At 47.4% G+C, this 23,992-nt stretch overlaps 1 protein-coding gene across 1 annotated transcript in view; it reads left to right on the plus strand.

Annotated features, from left to right (window-relative positions):
• Positions 1-23,992, plus strand: part of LOC121274034 (scavenger receptor cysteine-rich type 1 protein M130-like) — a 743,215-nt gene that overhangs the window by 709,307 nt on the left and 9,916 nt on the right. Inside the window, exons 13-21 of the mRNA XM_041181166.1 lie at positions 461-553; positions 1,648-1,671; positions 3,099-3,179; positions 3,316-3,375; positions 4,035-4,112; positions 14,269-14,376; positions 16,988-17,095; positions 19,763-19,870; positions 21,673-21,780. Coding sequence (XP_041037100.1) covers positions 461-553; positions 1,648-1,671; positions 3,099-3,179; positions 3,316-3,375; positions 4,035-4,112; positions 14,269-14,376; positions 16,988-17,095; positions 19,763-19,870; positions 21,673-21,780 — 768 coding nt within the window. The remainder of the gene's footprint in view (positions 1-460; positions 554-1,647; positions 1,672-3,098; positions 3,180-3,315; positions 3,376-4,034; positions 4,113-14,268; positions 14,377-16,987; positions 17,096-19,762; positions 19,871-21,672; positions 21,781-23,992) is intronic.

Below are 23,992 nucleotides of genomic sequence, written 5' to 3' on the forward strand. Positions count from 1 at the left end.
AGTCTCCTCCCAAACCCCTGCCCCCCACCATCTCGCCCCATCCCCATATCCTTCTATTCCTTTCTCTCCCCCTCATGTGTTTATCCAGCTTCCCCCTTAAACACATCGACACTATTCACCTCGACCACTCCCTGTGGGAGCGAGTCCCACATTTTCCCCCACTCGGGGTAAAGAGGTTTCTCCTGAATTCCCCCATTGGGTTTATCAGTGACGATCTTATATTGATGGTCCCCTAGTTCTGGTCCGACTCCGACAAGTGGAAACATCTTCTCTAAGTCTACCCTATCGAAACCCTTTCATCATTTTAAAGACCTCGATCAGGTCTCCCCCCTCAGCCTTCTCTTTTCTAGAGAAGAGAACCCCAGCCTGTTCAGTCTCTCCCGATGGTTATAACCCCTCAGTTCTGGGATCGTCCTTTGTAAACCTAAACCTAATGTTGTGACCTCATCTCCTGTTCCAGAGGCCACAAACTCCAGCGCTTCCATTAACAAACTTGACTACTATGTTGACGAAGATGAGGAGCTTGCAAGTCATAACGAAGATGTCCTCGCAGGTAAGTTTATCTCCGGATCACATTCGCTTTAGGGGGCGATATTAACCTTAAAAGCGTAAGATTTAGGAGCAGGAGTAGACCACTCAGCCCCTCGAGCCTTCCCCGCCATTTAATAAGATCACTGCTGACCTGATAGTAACCTGAAATCTGCATCCTGCACCCCCCCGTCCCCGATAACTGATCGCCCCCTTGCTTCCCAAGAATCTATCTACCTCGGCCTTAAAAATACTCAAAGGGAAAGAGTTCCAAAGGATCACGACCCTCTGAGTGTTAAAAACTAGCCTCTTTTAAATGAGCAACCCCTTATTATTTTAAGGAGCGACCCCTTAGCTCTAGATTCGTCCATATTCTCTCTCCGTCCACCCACTCGAACTCAGCCTTGAGTCTATTCAATGGCCCAGTCTCCACTGCTCTCTGGGGAAGAGAATTCCACAGGGTAGAGCCCCTCTGAGAGAGGAAATTCCTCCTCATCTCAGTCTTAAATGGGAGAGCCCTCATTCTGAAACTGTGCTCCCTGGTTCTAGATTCCCCCACGAGGGGGAGACATCCTCCCAGCATCCACCCTGTCAAGCCCCCTCGGAATCAGATATATTTCAATAAGGACACCCCTCATTCTTCTAAACTCCAATGGATACAGGGCCCAACCTGCTCAGACTCTCCTCATAAGACAAACCTCCCCTTCACCCCAGGAATCAAATACACAACTGTACATCGCTGTAAGGGTTAAAAGCTCTCGTGGCAAACGAGACGAAATAAAGATAACTTGAGACCAAAGCAAGAGGCTTATAATGGGGTGCAGAGGGATCTGGGTGTCCTGGTACATGAGTCACAAAAAGTTAGTATCCAGATGCAGCAAGTGGTTAGGAAGGCAAATGGAATGCTGGTCTTTATTGCAAGGGGGAATGGAGTATAAAAGTTGGGATGTTTTGCTAAAACTGGACAGGGCATTGGTGAGACCACGCCTGCCTGTCTGGGTACAGTTTTGGCCTCTTTATTTAAGTGTTGGAAGCAGTTCAGAGAAGATTCGCTGGACTGATTCCTGACTGCGCACTGCGACTGATACCTGAAAACCTTTCCTCCCCTTGGTTTTGCAGAAAGCTACGATGACGTGGAGAACGGTGAGTTCGCAATCAACCCAGGAGGTCCAATTCAACAGTGAGATACAGAGGGGCGAGTGGAGGTGGGAGGGAGCCACAAAGGGTGTGAGGGGTGGGGGGGGTGGAGGGAGACACGTGGGGATCGAGGGAGATGGGAGGCAGCCACGGAGGGAGTAAGGGAGATGGAAGGGAGTTACGCGGGATTTAAGGGAGATGGGAGGGAGTCACGTAGGTTTTAAGGCAGGGGAGGGAGTTACGTGTGGATTAGGGGGAGGGGGAGGGAGTTGCATGGGTTTTAAGGGAGGGGGAGGGCGTTCCATGGGGATTAAGGGGGGGGGGGGGCAGGGAGAAACATGGAGATTAATCCAGATAGGAGGAAGCGACATGGGGATTAATGGAGATGGGAGGGAGTTACATGAGGATCAAGGGAATGGGAGGGAGTTACATGGGGATCGAGGGAGTGGGAGGGAGTAACATGGGGATTAATGGAGATGGGAGGGAGTTACATGGGGATTAATGGAGATGGGAGGGAGTTACATGGGGATTAATGGAGATGGGAGGGAGTAACATGGGGATTAATGGAGATGGGAGGGAGTTACATGGGGATTAATGGAGATGGGAGGGAGTTACATGGGGATTAATGGAGATGGGAGGGAGTTACATGGGGATCAAGGGAATGGGAGGAAGTTACATGGGGATTAATTGAGATGGGAGGGAGTAACATGGGGATTAATGGAGATGGGAGGGAGTTACATGGGGATTAATGGAGATGGGAGGGAGTTACTTGGGGATCAAGGGGGTGGGAGGGAGTTACATGGGGATTAATGGAGATGGGAGGGAGTTACATGGGGATCAAGGGGGTGGGAGGGAGTTACGTGGGGATTAAGGGAAGGGGGAGTTACATGGGAGTTAGGGAGATAGGGGGGGAGTTACAGGGAGATTAAGGGAGTGAGAGGGAGTTACATGGGAATTAGGGAGGGGAGAGAATTATTAGGGATTATTAGTGAATTAAGGGAGTGAGAGGGAGTTACATGGGGATTAATGGAGATGGGAGGGAGTTACATGGGGATCAAGGGAGTGGGAGGGAGTTACATGGGGATTAAGGGAAGGGGGAGTTACATGGTAATTAGGGAGATGGGGGGAGTTATAGGGAGATTAAGGGAGTGAGAGGGAGTTACATGGGTATTAAGGGAGGGGAGGGAGTTATTGAGGGGTTAATGGAGGGCAGGTGGGGGGGTGGGGGTGCTACGAGGGGATTGAGGGAGGGGAGGGAGTTAGATAGGGATTACCGGGGTGCGAGTGTGAAACCTGGGGTTTTTTGGCAAGTGGGAGAGGGGTTCACTTCGACGCGTTTGGACAACAGACAGGTTCCCCCCAACACCCCCCCCCACCCTCCCCTCCCACTCCCCGCACGCCCGTGTAATCCTGTTTTCGAACATTCCCTGCAGGAAGTCTCCTGGATAAGAAGGAATATTACGACGATGTGGAGGGAGCGGAGGCCGGTGACATTGAACTGAAGGTGATGGGAGGTGAGGCGGCCCTGGGAGTGGACAACGGTGGCGGGGGGGGGGTGGATTTGGGGTGGTGGGTGGTGGGGGTAGCGTGCGATTGGCTGCTCCCTGCGTCTGGACTGAGCCGAGACATAGTGTCCTTGTCTCCCCGCAGGAGGCGCTAAGGAGTACTACGATGACGTGGCTCAGGACGAGGATTCAGACGAGGCAACAGGTGAGAACATCAGGACGATCCTGTCGGCCCAGGCCAAGTTCCGAACGTCTAAGCGTCCCACGGTTGGTGATAAAGACAAGATGCTGACCTTGCAACTCCAGGGATACCACCACCACCGACCCCCCCAACCCCCCCCCAACACCTCGCACCGACCCACCCAGTTGAACATCTCGATCATTAAAGCTCTCCAGCTACTCAGAAGTCAGTCTTGGACCAAGGTTTGTTACCAAGCCCATCAGTCCATGCGGCAGAAGTAGGCCATTCGGTCCGTCGAGCCTGCTCCCCCGTTCTATGGCTGGCCTGACAATCCTCAACTCCTCTTTCCTGCCTTTTGCCACAACCCTCGATTCCCTGACTGATTAAGAACCTGCCTCGAATATACTCAGCGACCTAGCCTCTCCTGCCCTCTGCGGTAAAGAATTTCCACAGATCTACTACCCTCCGAGAGAAGAAATTCCTCCTCGTCGTCTGTCTTAAATAGGCGAACACCTCCCCCGCCCCCCACCCCGCCCCACACCTTACCCCTTCGTCAGTAGTCCCTGGACACCTGGTTAACCTATCTGCCTTGAGGAGCATTGCAGTGGAACTTGAACCTTGCCGTGCAGTTATTAAGAAGCAGAGATTTGATTGCACCCCATGTTTCTGCTGATTAATTCCAGGACCCAGCAGTGACCCCACTGACCAGGCAGCGAAGGAGTATTACGATGACCTGGGCCAGGCAGGATCAGTGAACGAAAGTGAATCTCGCAATCTTGAGCTCCACAGTTCTCTGCCCCCTCCAATATAAAACCAAACTACCGCCGACGCTGGAAATCTGAAACAAAGGCGAAAATAGCTGCAAAAACTCAGCAGTTCCGACGGCGTCTGCGGCGAGGATGACAGAGTTAACGTTTCGAGTCCGTGTGACTCTTCATCAGAACTAAAGAGGAATAAGAAATGTGGTGAAATATAAGCTGTTTAAGGGGGGGTGGTGGGACAGATAGAGCTGGATTGTGGGCCAGTGATAGGTGGAGGCAAAGGAGAGAATCCCAAAGATGTCATAGACAAAAGGACAAAGAGGTGTTGACGGTGGTGATATTATCTAAAGGAATGTGTTAATGGGGACATTAAGGGTAGCAAGCTAGTGGCAGATGGCCCTAGTGGGGGTGGGAGGGGGGAAGGGATCGAAATAGGCTAAAAGTTAGAGATAAAACAATGGATGGAAATACATTTTAAAAATAATAATAGAAATGGGTGGGAAAAGAAGAATATATATCTAAAAAATATATCGAATGATTATTAGAAAAAAGGGGGATCGGAAAGAGGGTGAGGGTGGAGGAGAGAGTTCATGATCTGAAGTTGTCGAACTCAATATTCAGTCTGGAAGGCTGTAAAGTGCCTGGTCGGAAGATGAGGTGCTGTTCCTTCAGTTTGTGTTGAGCTTCACTGGAACAATGCAGCAGGCCAAGGACGGACATGTGGGCAAAAGAGCAGGGTGGGGTGTTAAAATGGCAAGCGACAGGGAGGTCTGGGTCATGCTTGCAGACAGACCGAAGGTGTTCTACAAAGCGGTCACTCAGTCTGCGTTTGGTGTCTCCAATGTAGAGGAAACCGCATTGGGAGCAGCGAATGCAGTAGGCTAAATTGACGGAAGTGCAAGTGAAATGTTGCTTCACTTGATAGGAGTGTTTGGGCCCTTGGACAGTGAGGAGAGGGGGAGTAAAGGGGCAGGTGTTGCACCTTCTGCGGTTGCATGGGAAGGTGCTGTGGGAGGGGGTTGAGAAGTAGGGGGTGATGGAGGAGTGGACCAGGGTGTCCTGGAGGGAACAATCCCTATGGAATGCCACCGGGGGGGTGAAGGGAAGATGTGTTTGGTGGTGGCATCATGCTGGAGTTGGCGGAAATGGCGGAGGATGATCCTTTGAATGCGGAGGCTGGTGGGGTGATAAGTGAGGACAAGGGGGACCCTACCATGTTTCTGGGAGGGAGGAGAAGGTGTGAGAGCAGATGCGCAGGAGATGGGCCGGACACGGTTGAGGGCCCTGTCGACGATCGTGGGTGGAAAACCTTGGTTAAGGAAGAAGGAGGACATGTCAGAGGAACTGTTTTTGAAGGTAGCATCATCGGAACAGATGTGACGGAGGTGAAGGAACTGAGAGAATGGGATGGAGTCCTTACAGGAAGCGGGGTGTGAGGAGCTGTAGTCGAGATAGCTGTGGGAGTCGGTGGGTTTGTAATGGATATTGGTGGACAGTCTATCACCAGAGGTTGAGACAGAGAAGTCAAGAAAGGGGAGGGACGTGTCAGAGATGGACCACGTGAAAATGATGGAGGGGTGGAGATTGGAAGCAAAATTAATAAATTTTTCCAAGTCCCGACGAGAGCACGAAGCAGCACCGAAGTAATCATCGATGTACCGGAGAAAGAGTTGTGGAAGGGGGCCGGAGTAGGACTGGAACAAGGAATGTTCCACATACCCCATAAAGAGGCAGGCATAGCTGGGGCCCATGCGGGTACCCATAGCCACACCTTTTATTTGGAGGAAGTGAGAGGAGTTGAAGGAGAAATTGTTCAGCATGAGAATAAGTTCAGCCAGACGGAGGAGAGTCGTGGTGGATGGGGATTGTTCGGGCCTCTGTTCGAGGAAGAAGCTAAGGGCCCTCAGACCATCCTGGTGGGGGATGGAGGTGTAGAGGGATTGGACGTCCATGGTGAAGAGGAAGCGGTTGGGGCCAGGGAACTGGAAATTGTTGATGTGACGTAAGGTGTCAGAGGAATCACGGATGTAGGTGGGAAAGGGCCTGGACAAGGGGAGAGAGAATGGAGTCAAGATAACGAGAAATGAGTTCCGTGGGGCAGGAACAACATCTCCAAGCAAGCTCCAACAACTCATCGATACCAACCCCCATCCAGGACCCTCCACCCCGGCCTGTCCCTCTGTCCCCACCCCATCTTCCAATCCCAGCCCCAGCCGTGTATTCACTATACCCCCTGACCTCCCCCTCTCCGATGCTGAACGTTCAGTGCTCAGCAAAGGACTTAGTTTCATACCCTTACGCCCTCACCTCAATGAATTTCGGGCTCGGCACGATGCTGAACTCTTCTTCCCCCGTCTTCGTCTCCGGGCTCACTTCTTTGGGCAAGAGTCCTCTCCCCGTTCAATGGATCCTTTTACCCATCTCCAATATTCTCCCTCCACCTGGACCCCTGCCTCTGGATTCTTACCCTCTCTTGATCTTTTCATTGAGAACTGTCGACGCGACATTAGTCGTCTCAATTTCTCTGCTCCTCTCACCCACTCTAACCTGTCTTTCTCTGAACTTACTGCACTCTGTTCTCTCAGGTCCAACCCTGACATTGTCATCAAACCCGCTGACAAGGGTGGTGCTGTTGTTGTCTGGCGCACTGACCTCTACCTTGCAGAGGCTGAGCGTCAACTCGCAGACACTTCCTCCTACCTCTCCCTGGACCATGACCCCACCACTGAACAGTAAGCCATTGTTTCCAGGACTGTTACTGACCTCATCTCCTCTGGAGATCTTCCTTCCACAGCTTCCAACCTGATAGTCTCCCAACCTCGGACGGCCCGCTTCCACCTCCTACCCAAAATCCACAAACAGGACTGCCCCGGTAGACCGATCGTGTCAGCCTGTTCTTGCCCCACGGAACTCATTTCTTGCTATCTTGACTCTGTTCTCTCTCCCCTTGTCAGGTCTCTTCCCACCTACATTCATGATTCAACTGATGCCCTACAACATATCAACAATTTCCAGTTCCCTGGCTCCATCCACCTTCTCTTCACCATGGACGTCCAATCCCTCTACACCTCCATCCCCCACCAGGATGGTCTGAGGGCCCTTAGCTTCTTCCTCGAACAGAGGCCCGAACAATCCCCATCCACCACTACTCTCCTCCGTCTGGCTGAACTTGTTCTCTCACTGAACAAATTTGGAGAAAGTGAGATGAGTTTAAAGAGAAATTGTTTAGGTGTGGCTATGAGTACCCGCATAGGTCCCAGTTATGCCCGTCTCTTAATCGGGTATGTGGAACATTCCTTGGTCCAGTCCTACTCCGGTCCCCTCCCACAACTCTTTCTCCGGTACATCGATGATTACTTCGGTGTCGCTTTATGATCTCGTCAGGACCTGGAAAAATTTATCAATTTTTATCTTTGATTCCAATTTCTGCCTCTCTCTCACCATCGCATGGTCCATCTCTGACACTTCCCTTCCCTTCCTTGACCTCTCTGTCTCCATTTCTGGTGATAGACTGTCCACCAATATCCATTACAAGCCCACTGACCCCCACAGCTACCTCGACTACAGCTCCTCACACCCCGCTTCCTGTAAGGACTCCATCCCATTCTCTCAGTTCCTTCGCCTCCGTTGCATCTGTTCCGATGATGCTATCTTAAAAAACAGTTCCTCTGACATGTTCTCCTTCTTCCTTAACCGAGGTTTTCCACCCAGAGTGGGTGACAGGGCCCTCAACTGTGTCCGGCCCATCTCCCGCGCATCCACCCTCACGCCTTCTCCTCCCTCCCAGAAACATGATAGGGTCCCCCTTGTCCTCACTTATCACCCCACCAGCCTCCACATTCAAAGGATCATCCTCCGCCATTTCCACCAACTCCAGCATGATGCCACCACCAAACACATCTTCCCTTCACCCCCCCTGTCGGCATTCCATAGGGATCGTTCCCTCTGGGACACCCTGGTCCACTCCTCCATCACCCCTACTCCTCAACCCCCTCCCACGGCACCTTCCCATGCAACCACAGAAGGTGCAACCCCTGCCCCTTTACTTCCCCCCTCCTCACCGTCCAAGGGCCCAAACACTCCTTTCAAGTGAAGCAACATTTCACTTGCACTTCCCTCAATTTAGTCTACTGCATTCGCTGCTCCCAATGCGGTTTCCTCTACATTGGAGAGACCAAACACAGACTGGGTGACCGCTTTGCGGAACACCTTAGGTCTGTCAGCAAGCATGACCCAGACCTCCCTGTTGCTTGCCATTTTAACACTCCACCCTGCTCTCATGCCCACATGTCCGTCCTTGACCTGCTGCATTGTTCCAGTGAAGCTCAACGCAAACTGGAGGAACAGCACCTCATCTTCTGACTAGGCACTTTACAGCCTTCCGGACTGAATATTGAGTTCAACAATTTCAGATCATGAGCTCCCTCCTCCATCCCCACCCCCTTTCCAAACCCCCCTTTTTTTTAATAATTATTCTATATATTTTTTAGATATATATTTTTCTTTTCCCACCTATTTCTATTATTATTTTAAAAATTTATTTCCATCCATTGTTTTATCAACAACCTTTAGCCTTTTTCGATACGTTCCCCCCACCTCACCCCCCACTAGGGCCATCTGCCACTAGCTTGCTACCCTTAATGTCACCATTAGCACATTCCTTAGATAATATCACCACCGTCAACACCCCTTTGTCCTTTTGTCTATGACATCTTTGGGATTCTCTCCTTTGCCTCCACCTATCACTGACCCTCTATCCAGCTCTATCTGTCCCACACACCCCCACCCCCCCCCCCAACCTTAAACAGCTTATATTTCACCACATTTCTTATTCCTCTTTAGTTCTGATGAAGAGTCACACGGACTCGAAACGTTAACTCTGTCTTCCTCGCCACAGACACCGTCGGAACTGCTGAGTTTTTGCAGCAATTTTTGTATTTGCTCCACTCGTTCTAATTTGATTGACCACACTGGGAGCACTGTGCACAGTTCCGGTCTCCGTATCCCTCGGTTAGACCACACTGGGAGCACTGTGCACAGTTCCGGTCTCCGTATCCCTCGGTTAGACCACACTGGGAGCACTGTGCACAGTTCCAGTCTCCGTATCCCTCGGTTAGACCACACTGGGAGCACTGTGCACAGTTCCGGTCTCCGTATCCCTCGGTTAGACCACACTGGGAGAACTGTGCACAGTTCCGGTCTCCGTATCCCTCGGTTAGACCACACTGGGAGCACTGTGCACAGTTCCGGTCTCCGTATCCCTCGGTTAGACCACACTGGGAGCACTGTGCACAGTTCCGGTCTCCGTATCCCTCGGTTAGACCACACTGGGAGCACAGTGCACAGTTCCGGTCTCCGTATCCCTCGGTTAGACCACACTGGGAGCACTGTGCACAGTTCCTGTATTATGAAAATGATGTAGCACCTCTGGAGAAAAAACAATAAATTCACAAGCATGATACCAAAATTCAGAAGACCTGCACTTCTACCTCCTTCTCATCATCCACCATCACTAACACCTTTTTTGTTCCTCTTCCCTGTCAATGTACTTTTTAAGCATATTTACATAACACACCCTCTGCTTCCTTCTTCTATCTGGAGATTTATTAAATAATTTATTTCACTCAATTTCTTTTCAATCCTGTAAGACCCACTAACTCTTACATTTAATGAATCCCCTAGTGCTGGTAACAAAACTAATACTTTCTCTCCAGAAACAAAACTGCCAATTTTAGCTGCCTTATCTGCTTCCACTTTCATCGCTTGCTGTTATATCTTAATATGTTCCCTAGCCAGCCCACATGCTCTGTTCAATCTTTCCCCGAAACTTGCTATGTAATCCAGGAGAGTAGTTCCTGAGTCAGCTTTCTGATATAACTGTCTTAATTGCAAATCATTTTTCTATAACTCCACTAACCTATCTGAGTTAAACACTTCAGCTGAACTGTCCTGCACTCCTTCCTCCTGAACCATGTTATCAAATACCAGTGCCAGCGAATTGGATTTCGACAGCTTCTTGCCTTTGAGCTGCCTGCTTATCTCGTTCGTCTTGTCCTTCCCTATGGGCCTTTGATCTCATTGTAACACAATCAGGAAACAATCCAGGATGTTGGTTCTGTAGCACTTCTATTGAAAACACTTCTACAGGCTGCTCAACTACTCTAGGCATCACCCACAATGGCAATCTGGCTATATCACTACCCAGAATAAACTGAACCCCTGCAATGGGCAATTTTTCCATCACTCCAGTTATAACTTCACCAGTCTTCCATTTGCTCTTTAAATTTATTCCACAACAGAATAGATTTAGCATCTCCATGAACCCCACTTGTTATTGCCTGCTCCTTCAAAGCTCCCTTTGAACAACAAATATCACTATCCCACAACATTAAGGCTTGACTAGCCCCTGTGTCTCTTAAAATTTTAACATCTTTACTTACTCCACCCTGTACACAGGGAAAGACTTTCCCTTCACACACAAAGTCTTTAATCATTTCTGCAACCTGCTCCTCAGAATTCTCCTCAGTAATCTGTGAACACAATCCCACTTCTTCACCTCTCAGTGATCCTCCCTGTTTCACCTGTACACAAACCATTGGTTTCTCCTGCACCTGAACCTCAGAACCCACAAGGCTTTTACTTCCAGAGCTTTTCTGTACCTCAATAATTCCTACAGCATTTTCCCTGCAGCCTCCAACACACAGACTTCATGTGCCCCACATTATTACAATGAAAACACCTGAATTTTTGAACATCATGTCTACCTTCAGCACCTTCCTTTCTATTCTGAGAAAAAAAAACTTCCTGGGAACTTCCAGCTATTCCTTCTCTTCTCTGACTACCTGCCTTCCTCTCACCTTCCCACCTTTTATCCTTTTCCAACTTGAAAGGGTGACAGAAATAAGGTTTCGCTCTATGAACAAACTCCTAATCATCATCTATCTCTGTTGCTTGTCTTACAGAATCAACCCTCTGTTCCTCCACATGAGTTCTCACTACCGAAGGGATTGAATCTTTAAATTCTTCCAAAAGGTTGAAATCCCTAAGAGCTGCCTAGGTTGTCCCTATTTTTAAGGCTCATAATCCACCTGTTAAAATTACTTTGTTTTACTCTTTCAAACTCAATATAAGTTTGCCCAGGCTGTTTTCTCATATTCCTAAATTTCTCCCTGTATGCTTCAGGAACCAACTCATATGCACTCAAAATAGCTTTCTTCACCACATCATAATTCACTGACATTTCTTCTGAAAGCAAAGCATATACATTAAGTGCCCTACCTAACAACTTAGACTGTAATAATAATGTCCAGTTTTCCTGTGGCTATTTCATCTGTTTAGCTCGCTTCTCAAATGAAATAAAGAATGCTTCAATATCTGTTTCCTCAAACTTTGGAAGACCTTGTACAAATTTAAACATCTGCCCACTGGGTTCTACTCTAGAGATAAATCCTTTCTCACCTATTGACATCTTATTCCTAACTGCCAACATTTTCAGTTAGAATTATCTTTCCCTCTCTTTTTCTCTTTCCTCCTTCTCCATCTTCGCAATTTCTAATTCCCTTTTTAAAAGCCATCCCTCTGTCCTTTGCCTCTAATTCAAGATTTTTCATTTTCAGCTGAAGTCTCGCTACCTCCAGCTGTGACTCACTAGTGTCAAGTTTCCCTTCCGCAGCATGTGTCACACTTTTAAATATATCTGATTTTCTAGCTCCTGCAGGTAACGCCAATTGTAACTGATCTGCCAACTCTGTTAGCTTCCTTTTGGATATTCTCTCCAACCCAGTCAGAGTTATCTCTCCTCCTCCCAGACAAGTATTAGCAATTGCCAAAGCCATCTTGCAGTCTCACCACTTCTAAAATACCTCCGCAACCCCTGAATTCAAAGACCCTCCCATACTCATAAGCTTTAATTCCTAACCAATTGAAGAATTAGAAATATAATTTATCTCGGTGCAGCCCTCAATCGTTAAGACCGATGCAGTTGGTAAAGAGTTACTTAAAATTTCCAGAGGGAAACTTTTAACAACTGTCATAACCTATAATTTTAAGTGTTATGTTTCAGATGCAACTCTTAAATTCAGGAATTAGGCCACTAAATAAATGAAACATATTAATGTACACAGGTTAAAATATATATACACATGTCTACAAGTAATTACTATCATAATTTTTAACAAATTCCCAAACTAATCTTCATTAAGGCAACAACAACCCATAGACTTAACCAAAAACCAGGCAAAGCATTTTCACCTTACGAATTCAAAATGAGGTTCTTTTCACTTTGGTTCCTTTGGAGCCAGTGGGAGGCTTGCAGCTGCCTTTGGATCTCACGTTGCCTCTGCTCTGCACACCCGCAAACAACTGAAGTTATACCTACCAACCCCATTGAATTCAAATTCTCATTTTCTCACCAGCCTCTCTGAACTTCACTTTTTAATGATGAAATAACAATCATTGTATCAATTTTATCTGTGATATAAACATATTGCTTGGTAGCTGCTAGAAAGGCATCAGTTTTCACCCCACTTCTTGAATGTTCTATTCAAAATATGCAAATGCACGTTATCTCTCTTACATATAAAAACTAGTGCACATCAAAGCACTCAGATTAGCTAGCTTTAAACCAATTAAGACACCATTTTAAAAGAAATATATTTTCCAAAATATTATATACATTAATAGCTTCATAACAAGCTCCCTCTACACGGTCCCCATCAAACACTCCCAGGACAGGTAAAGCACGGGGTTAGATAGAGAGTAAAGCTCCCTCTACACTGTCCGCATCAAATACTCCCAGGACAGGTACAGCACGGTGTTAGATACAGAGTAAATCTCCCTCTACACTGTCCCCATCAAACACGCCCAGGACAGGTACAGCACGGGGTTAGATACAGAGTAAAGCTCCCTCTACACTGTCCCCATCAAACACGCCCAGGACAGGTACAGCATGGGGTTAGATACAGAGTAAAGCTTCTTATACACTGTCCCCATCAAACACTCCCAGGACAGGTACAGCACGGGGTTAGATACAGAGTAAATCTCCCTCTACACCGTCCCCATCAAACACTCCCAGGACAGGTACAGCACGGGATTAGATACAGAGTAAACTCCCTCTACACTGTCCCCATCAAACACTCCCAGGGCAGGTACAGTACGGGGTTAGATACAGAGTAAAACTCTCTCTTCACCATCCACGTCAAACACTCCTGGATAATTTCTTTTATTCATTCAGGACATGTGGGCTTCTCTGGCTGGGCCCAGCATTTATTGTCCATCCCAAATTGCCCCTTGAGAAGGTGGTGGGTGAGCTGCCTTCTTGAGCCGCTGCAGTCCCTGTGGTGTAGGTACACCCACGGCGCTGTTAGGGAGGGAGTTCCAGGATTTTGTCCGTGTGGTGTAGGTACACCCACAGTGCTGTTAGGAAGGGAGTTCCAGGATTTTGACCCAGCGACAGTGAAGGAACGGCCGATATATTTCCAAGTCAGGATGGTGAGTGACTTGGAGGGGAAATTCCAGGTGGGGGTGTTCCCCATGTGTCTGCTGCCGTTGTCCTCTTCAGTGCTAGAAGTCATGAGTTTGGAAGGCGCTGTCGAAGGAGGCTGGCTGAGATATGTAGATGATGTTACAGTGTATGTTGCGGAGTGTTTATTGAAGAGAAGGGTCTCATTTCTCTGACTAAAGTATAGTCTTCCTCCAGTGGGTGAAGATAATCAGCCTATGCCCCAAAAGAGAGCGGCTGGCTACAAGAATGTGGCTCACTGCACCTTGAAACCCCATGCAGTAGGCAAGCCAGAGACAGGTAAGTGAGTCCTTCTGTCTGAGTGAAGCTGTAGCACACAGCGAGTTGTTCTGATCTGGAAGGCGCTGCCTGAAAGGGCGGTGGAAGCAGATTCAATAGGAACTTTCAAAAGGGGGAATTGGAGAAATAATTGAAGGGGAAAAATTTGCAGGGCTCTGGGGGAAAGAGCGCAGGGAGAGATTGGGGGCTAATTGGATGGATCTGTCAAAGAGCCAGCACAGGAACGATGGGCTGAATGGTCTCCTCCTGGCCTGTGTCATTCTAACGAGGTGGACAAGTGTTGAAGAACAAGTATAAGTGAACGAGTCGGTGACAGGATTTGGGAGAGTCGCTAACCACATGATGATTTGTTTGAAGGGGTTCATGATGATGCTGAAACAGAGACAGATAAAAAGCAGGGGAGTTATGAAAATGTTCCCAGTATCTGCACAGGATCTGCTCCAAAGACAAGGAAACCCGCAGCAGGTAAGGAACTGGAGACTGTTCATCATCGAGGGGCACAGTGAGTGACTCACTCAAATATTCAACTGTCCTCATTCCCTGCATTTCACTAACTGACTCACTGCGTGGGGATAGATACAGAGTAAAACTCCCTCTACACTGTCCCCATCAAACACTCCCAGGACAGGTACAGCACGGGGTTAGATACAGAGTAAAACTCCCTCTACACTGACCCCATCAAACACTCCCAGGACAGGTACAGCACGGGGTTAGATACAGAGTAAATCTCCCTCTACACTGTCCCCATTAAACACACCCAGGACAGGTACAGCTCGGGGTTAGATACAGAGTAAATCTCCCTCTACACTGTCCCCATCAAACACTCCCAGGACAGGTACAGCACGGGGTTAGATACAGAGTAAATCTCCTTCTACACCGTCCCCATCAAACACTGCCAGGACAGGTACAGCACGGGGTTAGATACAGAGTAAAGCTCCCTCTACACTGTCCCCATCAAACACTCCCTGGACAGATACAGCACGGGGTTATATACAGAGTAAAGCTCCCTCTACACTGTCCCCATCCAACACTCCCAGGACAAGTACAGCACGGCGTTAGATACAGAGTAAAGCTCCCCCCATAGCAACTCCACTCAGTCAAACATCACTCTCCTGAAATGCCATTTCCCCCCTTTAATCTCAGATTCCATAGTCCTCAAACACCTCTCCGAACTCCACTCCTCCAAATATAAACATCTTCCATGTTTTATATTTTGCCTCTACTTTTGTGTCAATAAAATTGAAGACACCTTTCCCTGTTTACCCATGGAAACTCTGTAAGATGCAAGTGTTCCTTGGTGCCTCTGAACTCCCTTTTGAAACTCAACAGCTGTAAAACCAATTTACACACTTATCTCACAACGCAAATTTCACACCCAATCTATTCACCTGTAACTCAAACCCACCATAACCTCTCGTTACAAATGCACCAACCTTATTCCTTTAACCTTTCACCTCTTAGACCTCACAGGCAGTTCCTTGTTTTATTTGTTTATGCATTTGATTTTGCCTTTATGTCCCTCTTTCTATCCTTTTTCCCAATCACAGCCCTTTATCCCCACCCATCCCCCAAAACACTATCTGTTACTTGTTCTATGTTGGTCTTTCATAGAGCGCTGATCCCTGTTCTGCCATTCACAGAATCTGCTATCGTACCTTTACGCCACTATCAGCACCTTCTCTAGTCTTTAACATTGCCATTAACACTCCCTTTGTCTCGTGTCCATGACATCTTTGTCAATCTGTCTTTATCCCCCACCTATCGCTGACCTTCTGTCCCTCTTCACCCGCTCCACCCCTCTTAAACTGTATAAATTTCATCACATTTCTATTTCTCTTTAGCTCTGATGAAGGGTCACACTGACTCGAAACATTAACTGTGTTTCTCTCTCCACAGGCACTGTCTGGCCTGCTGAGATTTTCAGGCATTTTCCGTCATTATTTCGATTTCCAGCATCGACAGCATTTTGCTTTTATGTAGTAACCTTCCCCCAGGTCTCTATCTCTCTCTCACATACTCACACAGGCTAACATATGCACACACACACACACACACAAACACACACACACACACACACACACAAACACACACACACATGTACACACACACATGCACAAACACACACACACACACACACACACACAAACACACACACACAAAAACACACACACACAAAAACACACACGCACACACACACACACAAACACACACACACAAACACACACACACAAACACACACACACACACAGACAAACACACACACAAACACACACACAAACACACACACACACACACACAATGCACACAAACACACAGACACACAAACACACACACACACACACACAAACACACACACGCACACACATGTACACACACACACACACAGGTACACACACACAAGCACAAACACACACACGCACAAACACACACACACACATGTGTGTGTGTACTTGTGTGTGTGTACATGTATGTGTGTGTGTTTGTGCTTGTGTGTGTGTACGTGTGTGTGTGTGTTTGTGTGTGTGTGTGTTTGTGTGTGTGTACTTGTGTGTGTGTACTTGTGTGTGTGTACAAGTACACACACACAAACACACACACACACACAAATACACACACAAGTACACACACACACAAACACAAACACATACAGTTTTCTTTAATTACAATGAAAAAATTATCCCAAAAATATGCAAATAAACATCTCTCCTCGGCAATCGGTAACGTGAGTCCTTCTGTCTGAGTGAAGCTGTAGCACACAGCGGGTTGTTGTGATCTGGAAGGCGCTGCCTGAAAGGGCGGTGGAAGCAGATTCAATAGGAACTTTCAAAAAGTGGGAATTGGAGAAATAATGGAAGGGGAAAAATATGCAGGGCCCTGGGGGACAGATCGCGGGGAGAGTGTGTGGGCTAATTGGATGGATCTGTCAAAGAGCCAGCACAGGAACGATGGGCTGAATGGTCTCCTCCTGGCCTGTGTCATTCTAACGAGGTGGACAAGTGTTGAAGAACAAGTATAATTGAACGAGTCAGTGACAGGATTTGGGAGAGTCACTAACCACATGATGATTTGTTTGAAGGGGTTCATGATGATGCTGAAACAGAGACAGATAAAAAGCAGGGGAGTTATGAAAATGTTCCCAGTATCTGCACAGGATCTGCTCCAAAGACAAGGAAACCCGCAGCAGGTAAGGAGCTGGAGTCTGTTCATCATCGAGGGGCACAGTGAGTGACTCACTCAAATATTCAACTGTCCTCATTCCCTGCATTTCACTAACTGACTCACTGCGTGGGGATAGATACAGAGTAAAACTCCCTCTACACTGTCCCCATCAAACACTCCCAGGACAGGAACAGCACGGGGTTAGATACAGAGTAAATCTCCCTCTACACTGTCCCCATCAAACACTCCCAGGACAGGTACAGCACGGGGTTAGATACAGAGTAAATCTCCCTCTACACTGTCCCCATCAAACACTCCCAGGACAGGTACAGCACGGGGTTAGATACAGAGTAAATCTCCCTCTACACTGTCCCCATCAAACACTCCCAGGACAGGTACAAAACGGGGTTAGATACAGAGTAAATCTCCCTCTACACCGTCCCCATCAAACACTCCCAGGACAGGTACAGCACAGGGTTAGATACAGAGTAAAGCTTCCTCTACACCGTCCCCATCAAACACTCCCAGGACAGGTACAGCTCGGGGTTAGATACAGAGTAAATGTCCCTCTACACTGTCCCCATCAAACACTCCCAGGACAGGTTCAGCACGGGGTTAGATACAGAGTAAAGCTCCCTCTACACCGTCCCCATCAAACACTCCCAGGACAGGTACAGCATGGGGATAGATACAGAGTAAAACTCCCTCTACACTGTCCCCATCAAACACTCCCAGGACAGGTACAGCACGGCGTTAGATACAGAGTAAAGCTCCCCCCATAGCAACTCCACTCAGTCAAACATCACTCTCCTGAAATGCCTTTTCCCCCCTTTAATCTCAGATTCCATAGTCCTCAAACACCTCTCCGAACTCCACTCCTCCAAATATAAACATCTTCCATGTTTTATATTTTGCCTCTACTTTTGTGTCAATAAAATTGAAGACACCTTTCCCTGTTTACCCATGGAAACTCTGTAAGATGCAAGTGTTCCTTGGTGCCTCTGAACTCCCTTTTGAAACTCAACAGCTGTAAAACCAATTTACACACTTATCTCACAACGCAAATTTCACACCCAATCTATTCACCTGTAACTCAAACCCACCATAACCTCTCGTTACAAATGCACCAACCTTATTCCTTTAACCTTTCGCCTCTTAGACCTCACAGGCAGTTCCTTGTTTTATTTGTTTATGCATTTGATTTTGCCTTTATGTCCCTCTTTCTATCCTTTTTCCCAATCACAGCTCTTCTCCCCACCCATCCACCAAAACACTATCTGTTACTTGTTCTATGTTGGTCTTTCATAGTGCGCTGATCCCTGTTCTGCCATTCACAGAATCTGCTATCGTACCTTTACGCCACTATCAGCACCTTCTCTAGTCTTTAACATTGCCATTAACACTCCCTTTGTCTCGTGTCCATGACATCTTTGTCAATCTGTCTTTATCCCCCACCTATCGCTGACCTTCTGTCCCTCTTCACCCGCTCCACCCCTCTTAAACTGTATAAATTTCATCACATTTCTATTTCTCTTTAGCTCTGATGAAGGGTCACACTGACGCGAAACGTTAACTGTGTTTCTCTCTCCACAGGCACTGTCTGGCCTGCTGAGATTTTCAGGCATTTTCCGTCATTATTTCGATTTCCAGCATCGACAGCATTTTGCTTTTATGTAGTAACCTTCCCCCAGGTCTCTATCTTTCTCTCTCACCCACTCACACAGGCTAACATATGCACACAATCACACACGCTGACACACTAACACACACACACAATACACACAAACCCATACAAACACACACACAGTCGCATATACACACACATGCTCCCACTTACACACTAACACACACTAACACACACACATACATGCACACATGCTCTCTGTCTCTCACAAACTAACACATACTCACATATGCAAACACACACACACACACACTTACACACAATACACACTAACACAGAGACACACACACATACCCACACAGACTTTCACAGTAACACACACACATAAAACACACACATGCACACACACACACACAATGTACACACACACACACACACGCATGTACACACACACACATAATGCACACACACACAGATGTACACACACAAACATACGTACACACACACACACACACACATGTACACACACACGCACACAATGCACACAAACACACATGTACACACACACACACAAACACACACACACACACACAAACACACACACACACACAAACACACACACACACACAAACACATACCATTTTCTTTAATTACAATGAAAAAATTATCCCAAAAATATGCAAATAAACATCCCTCCTCGGCAATGGGTAACGTGAGTCCTTCTCTCTGAGTGAAGCTGTAGCACACAGCGAGTTGTTCTGATCTGGAAGGCGCTGCCTGAAAGGGCGGTGGAAGCAGATTCAATAGGAACTTTCAAAAGGAGGAATTGGAGAAATAATTGAAGGGGAAAAATTTGCAGAGATCTGAGGGAAAGAGCAGGGGGGAGAGAGTGTGGGGACTAATGGGATAGATCTTTCGAAGAGCCAGCACAGGAATGATGGGCCAAATGGTCTCCTCCTGGCCTGTGTCATTCTAACTAGGTGGACAAGTGTTGAAGGACAGGCATAATTGAACGAGTCAGTGACAGGATTTGGGAGAGTCACTAACCACATGATGATTTGTTTGAAGGGGTTCATGATGATGCTGAAACAGAGACAGATAAAAAGCAGGGGAGTTATGAAAATGTTCCCAGTATCTGCACAGGATCTGCTCCAAAGACAAGGAAACCCGCAGCAGGTAAGGAACTGGAGTCTGTTCATCATCGAGGGGCACAGTGAGTGACTCACTCAAATATTCAACTGTCCTCATTCCCTGCATTTCACTAACTGACTCACTGCGTGGGGATAGATACAGAGTAAAACTCCCTCTACACTGTCCCCATCAAACACTCCCAGGACAGGTACAGCACGGGGTTAGATACAGAGTAAATCTCCCTCTACACTGTCCCCATTAAACATACCCAGGACAGGTACAGCACGGGGTTAGATACAGAGTAAAGCTCCTTGTACACTGTCCCCATCAAACATTCCCAGGACAGGTACAGCACGGGGTTAGATACAGAGTAAAGCTCCCTGTACACTGTCCCCATCAAACACTCCCAGGACAGGTACAGCACGGGGTTAGATACAGAGTAAAACTCCCGCTACACTGTCCCCGTCAAACACTCCCAGGATAATTTTTTTTAATGTACAGGATGTCGGCTTCGCTGGCTGGGTCAGCATTTAATTCCCATGTCTAACTGACCCTTGAGAAGGTGGTGGGTGAGCTGCCTTCTTGACCCGCTGCAGTCCATGTGGTGTAGGTACACCCACGGCGCTGTTAGGGAGGGAGTTCCAGGATTTTGACCCAGCGACAGTGAAGGAACAGTGATATATTTCCAAGTCAGGGTGGTGAGTGACTTGGAGGGGAACTTCCAGGTGGTGGTGTTCCCCATGTGTCTGCTGCCCTTGTCCCTCTAGATGGTAGAGGTCGTGGGTTTGGAATGTGTTGTCGAAGGAGGCTGGCTGATTTATGCAGATGATGTTACAGGATGCGGAGTGTTTGTTGATGTGACCAGCCCGGTATCTCTGTCCAAAATACAGACTTCCTGCAGTGGGTGACGATAATCAACCTGTGCCCCAAAAGAGTGGGTCTGGCTGTAAGAATGTGGCTCGCTACACCAACAGTCAAATCTCTAACACTGTTATGACCACAGCTGATGTTATCGCTGAGCAAGACAGACTGTCCAGCAAAGTCTCTTGTCGCTGATCACAATTTTTCATTGTGAATATGAGCTGGACGAGTCACTGATCTCAAAAGCATCGAACACCAGTAAAACCTTTAGAATGTTAAAAATTTTACAAATCATTAAACTAAAAGAAAGTCTTAAGCACACAAGATTAAAGTTACCCAGTTAAAACAGACCAACAGAATAATCCCCCCAAAAAGTGTGCTTGACCAACAATAAATAAATAAACTCCCTTTCCAACAACAACCACATATAGATTTCTCAGTATCAAAATCCAGTAAAGATTCACCTAGTCAAAGAATTGTTGCCGCTTTAAAAAAGGTACATCTCACTTCCACTCTGATGTGGAACATCACAATAGGCTCTTCAGAAAAAAAACTGTTTCCTAAAACAAAGACTCTCCTGACTTCACACTGGGTAGCTGCTTCCAATTCCAAACTTCCTCGACAATCGGTAACGTGAGTCCTCCTGTCTGAGTGAAGCTGTAACACACAGCGAGTTGTTCTGATCTGGAAGGCGCTGCCTGAAAGGGCGGTGGAAGCAGATTCAATAGGAACTTTCAAAAGGAGGAATTGGATAAATACTTGAAGGGGAAAAACTTGCAGGGCTCTGGGCGACAGATCGCGGGGAGAGTGTGGGGACTAATGGGATAGATCTTACAAAGAGCCAGTACAGGAAGGATGGGCCAAATGGTCTCCTCCTGGCCTGTGTCATTCTAACTAGGTGGACAAGTGTTGAGGGACAGGCATAATTGAACGAGTCAGTGACAGGATTTGGGAGAGTCACTAACCACATGATGATTTGTTTGAAGGGGTTCATGATGATGCTGAAACAGAGACAGATAAAAAGCAGGGGAGTTATGAAAATGTTCCCAGTATCTGCACAGGATCTGCTCCAAAGACAAGGAAACCCGCAGCAGGTAAGGAACTGGAGTCTGTTCATCATCGAGGGGCACAGTGAGTGACTCACTCAAATAATCAACTGTCCTCATTCCCTGCATTTCACTAACTGACTCACTGCGTGGGGATAGATACAGAGTAAAACTCCCTCTACACTGTCCCCATCAAACACTCCCAGGACAGGTACAGCACGGGGTTAGATACAGAGTAAATCTCCCTCTACACTGTCCCCATCAAACACTCCCAGGACAGGTACAGCACGGGGTTAGATACAGAGTAAAACTCCCTCTACACTGTCCCCATCAAACACTCCCAGGACAGGTACAGCACGGGGTTAGATACAGAGTAAATCTCCCTCTACACTGTCCCCATCAAACACTCCCAGGACAGGTACAGCACGGGGTTAGATACAGAGTAAAACTCCCTCTACACTGTCCCCATCAAACACTCCCAGGACAGGTACAGCACCGGGATAGATACAGAGTAAAACTCCTTCTACACCGTCCCCATCAAACACTCCCAGGACGGGTACAGCACGGGGATAGATACAGAGTAAAGCTCCCTCTATACTGACCCCATCAAACACTTCCAGAACAGGTACAGCACGGTGTTAGATACAGAGTAAATCTCCCTCTACACTGTCCCCATCAAACACTCCCAGGACAGGTACAGCACGGGGTTAGATACAGAGTAAAGCTCCCTCTACACTGTCCGCATCAAACACTCCCAGGACAGGTACAGCACAGGGTTAGATACAGAGTAAATCTCCCTCTACACTGTCCCCGTCAAACACTCCCAGGATAATTTTTTTTAATGTACAGGATGTCGGCTTCGCTGGCTGGGTCAGCATTTAATTCCCATGTCTAACTGACCCTTGAGAAGGTGGTGGGTGAGCTGCCTTCTTGACCCGCTGCAGTCCATGTGGTGTAGGTACACCCACGGCACTGTTAGGGAGGGAGTTCCAGGATTTTGTCCCTGTGGTGTAGGTACACCCACGGCGCTGTTAGGGAGGGAGTTCCAGGATTTTGTCCCTGTGGTGTAGGTACACCCACAGCGCTGTTAGGGAGGGAGTTCCAGGATTTTGTCCATGTGGTGTAGGTACACCCACAGCGCTGTTAGGGAGGGAGTTCCAGGATTTTGACCCAGCGACAGTGAAGGAACGGCCGATATATTTCCAAGTCAGGATGGTGAGTGACTTGGAGGGGAACTTCCAGGTGGTGGTGTTCCCCATGTGTCTGCTGCCCTTGTCCCTCTAGATGGTAGAGGTCGTGGGTTTGGAATGTGTTGTCGAAGGAGGCTGGCTGATTTATGCAGATGATGTTACAGGATGCGGAGTGTTTGTTGATGTGACCAGCCTGGTATCTCTGTCCAAAATACAGACTTCCTGCAGTGGGTGACGATAATCAACCTGTGCCCCAAAAGAGTGGGTCTGGCTGTAAGAATGTGGCTCGCTACACCAACAGTCAAATCTCTAACACTGTTATGACCACAGCTGATGTTATCGCTGAGCAAGACAGACTGTCCAGCAAAGTCTCTTGTCGCTGATCACAATTTTTCATTGTGAATATGAGCTGGACGAGTCACTGATCTCAAAAGCAACGAACACCAGTAACACCTTTAGAATGTTAAAAATTTTACAAATCATTAAACTAAAAGAAAGTCTTAAGCACACAAGATTAAAGTTACCCAGTTAAAACAGACCAACAGAATAATCCCCCCAAAAAGTGTGCTTGACCAACAATAAATAAATAAACTCCCTTTCCAACAACAAGCACATATAGATTTCTCAGTATCAAAATCCAGTAAAGATTCACCTAGTCAAAGAATTGTTGCCGCTTTAAAAAAGGTACATCTCACTTCCACTCTGATGTGGAACATCCCAAAAGGCTCTTCAGAAAAAAAACTGTTTCCTAAAACAAAGACTCTCCTGACTTCACACTGGGTAGCTGCTTCCAATTCCAAACTTCCTCGACAATCGGTAACGTGAGTCCTCCTGTCTGAGTGAAGCTGTAACACACAGCGAGTTGTTCTGATCTGGAAGGCGCTGCCTGAAAGGGCGGTGGAAGCAGATTCAATAGGAACTTTCAAAAGGAGGAATTGGATAAATACTTGAAGGGGAAAAATTTGCAGGGCTCTGGGCGACAGATCGCGGGGAGAGTGTGGGGACTAATGGGATAGATCTTAAAAAGAGCCAGTACAGGAAGGATGGGCCAAATGGTCTCCTCCTGGCCT

Source organism: Carcharodon carcharias, assembly GCF_017639515.1.
Source record: "Carcharodon carcharias isolate sCarCar2 chromosome 29 unlocalized genomic scaffold, sCarCar2.pri SUPER_29_unloc_2, whole genome shotgun sequence".
Taxonomy (NCBI): Eukaryota; Metazoa; Chordata; class Chondrichthyes; order Lamniformes; family Lamnidae; genus Carcharodon; species Carcharodon carcharias.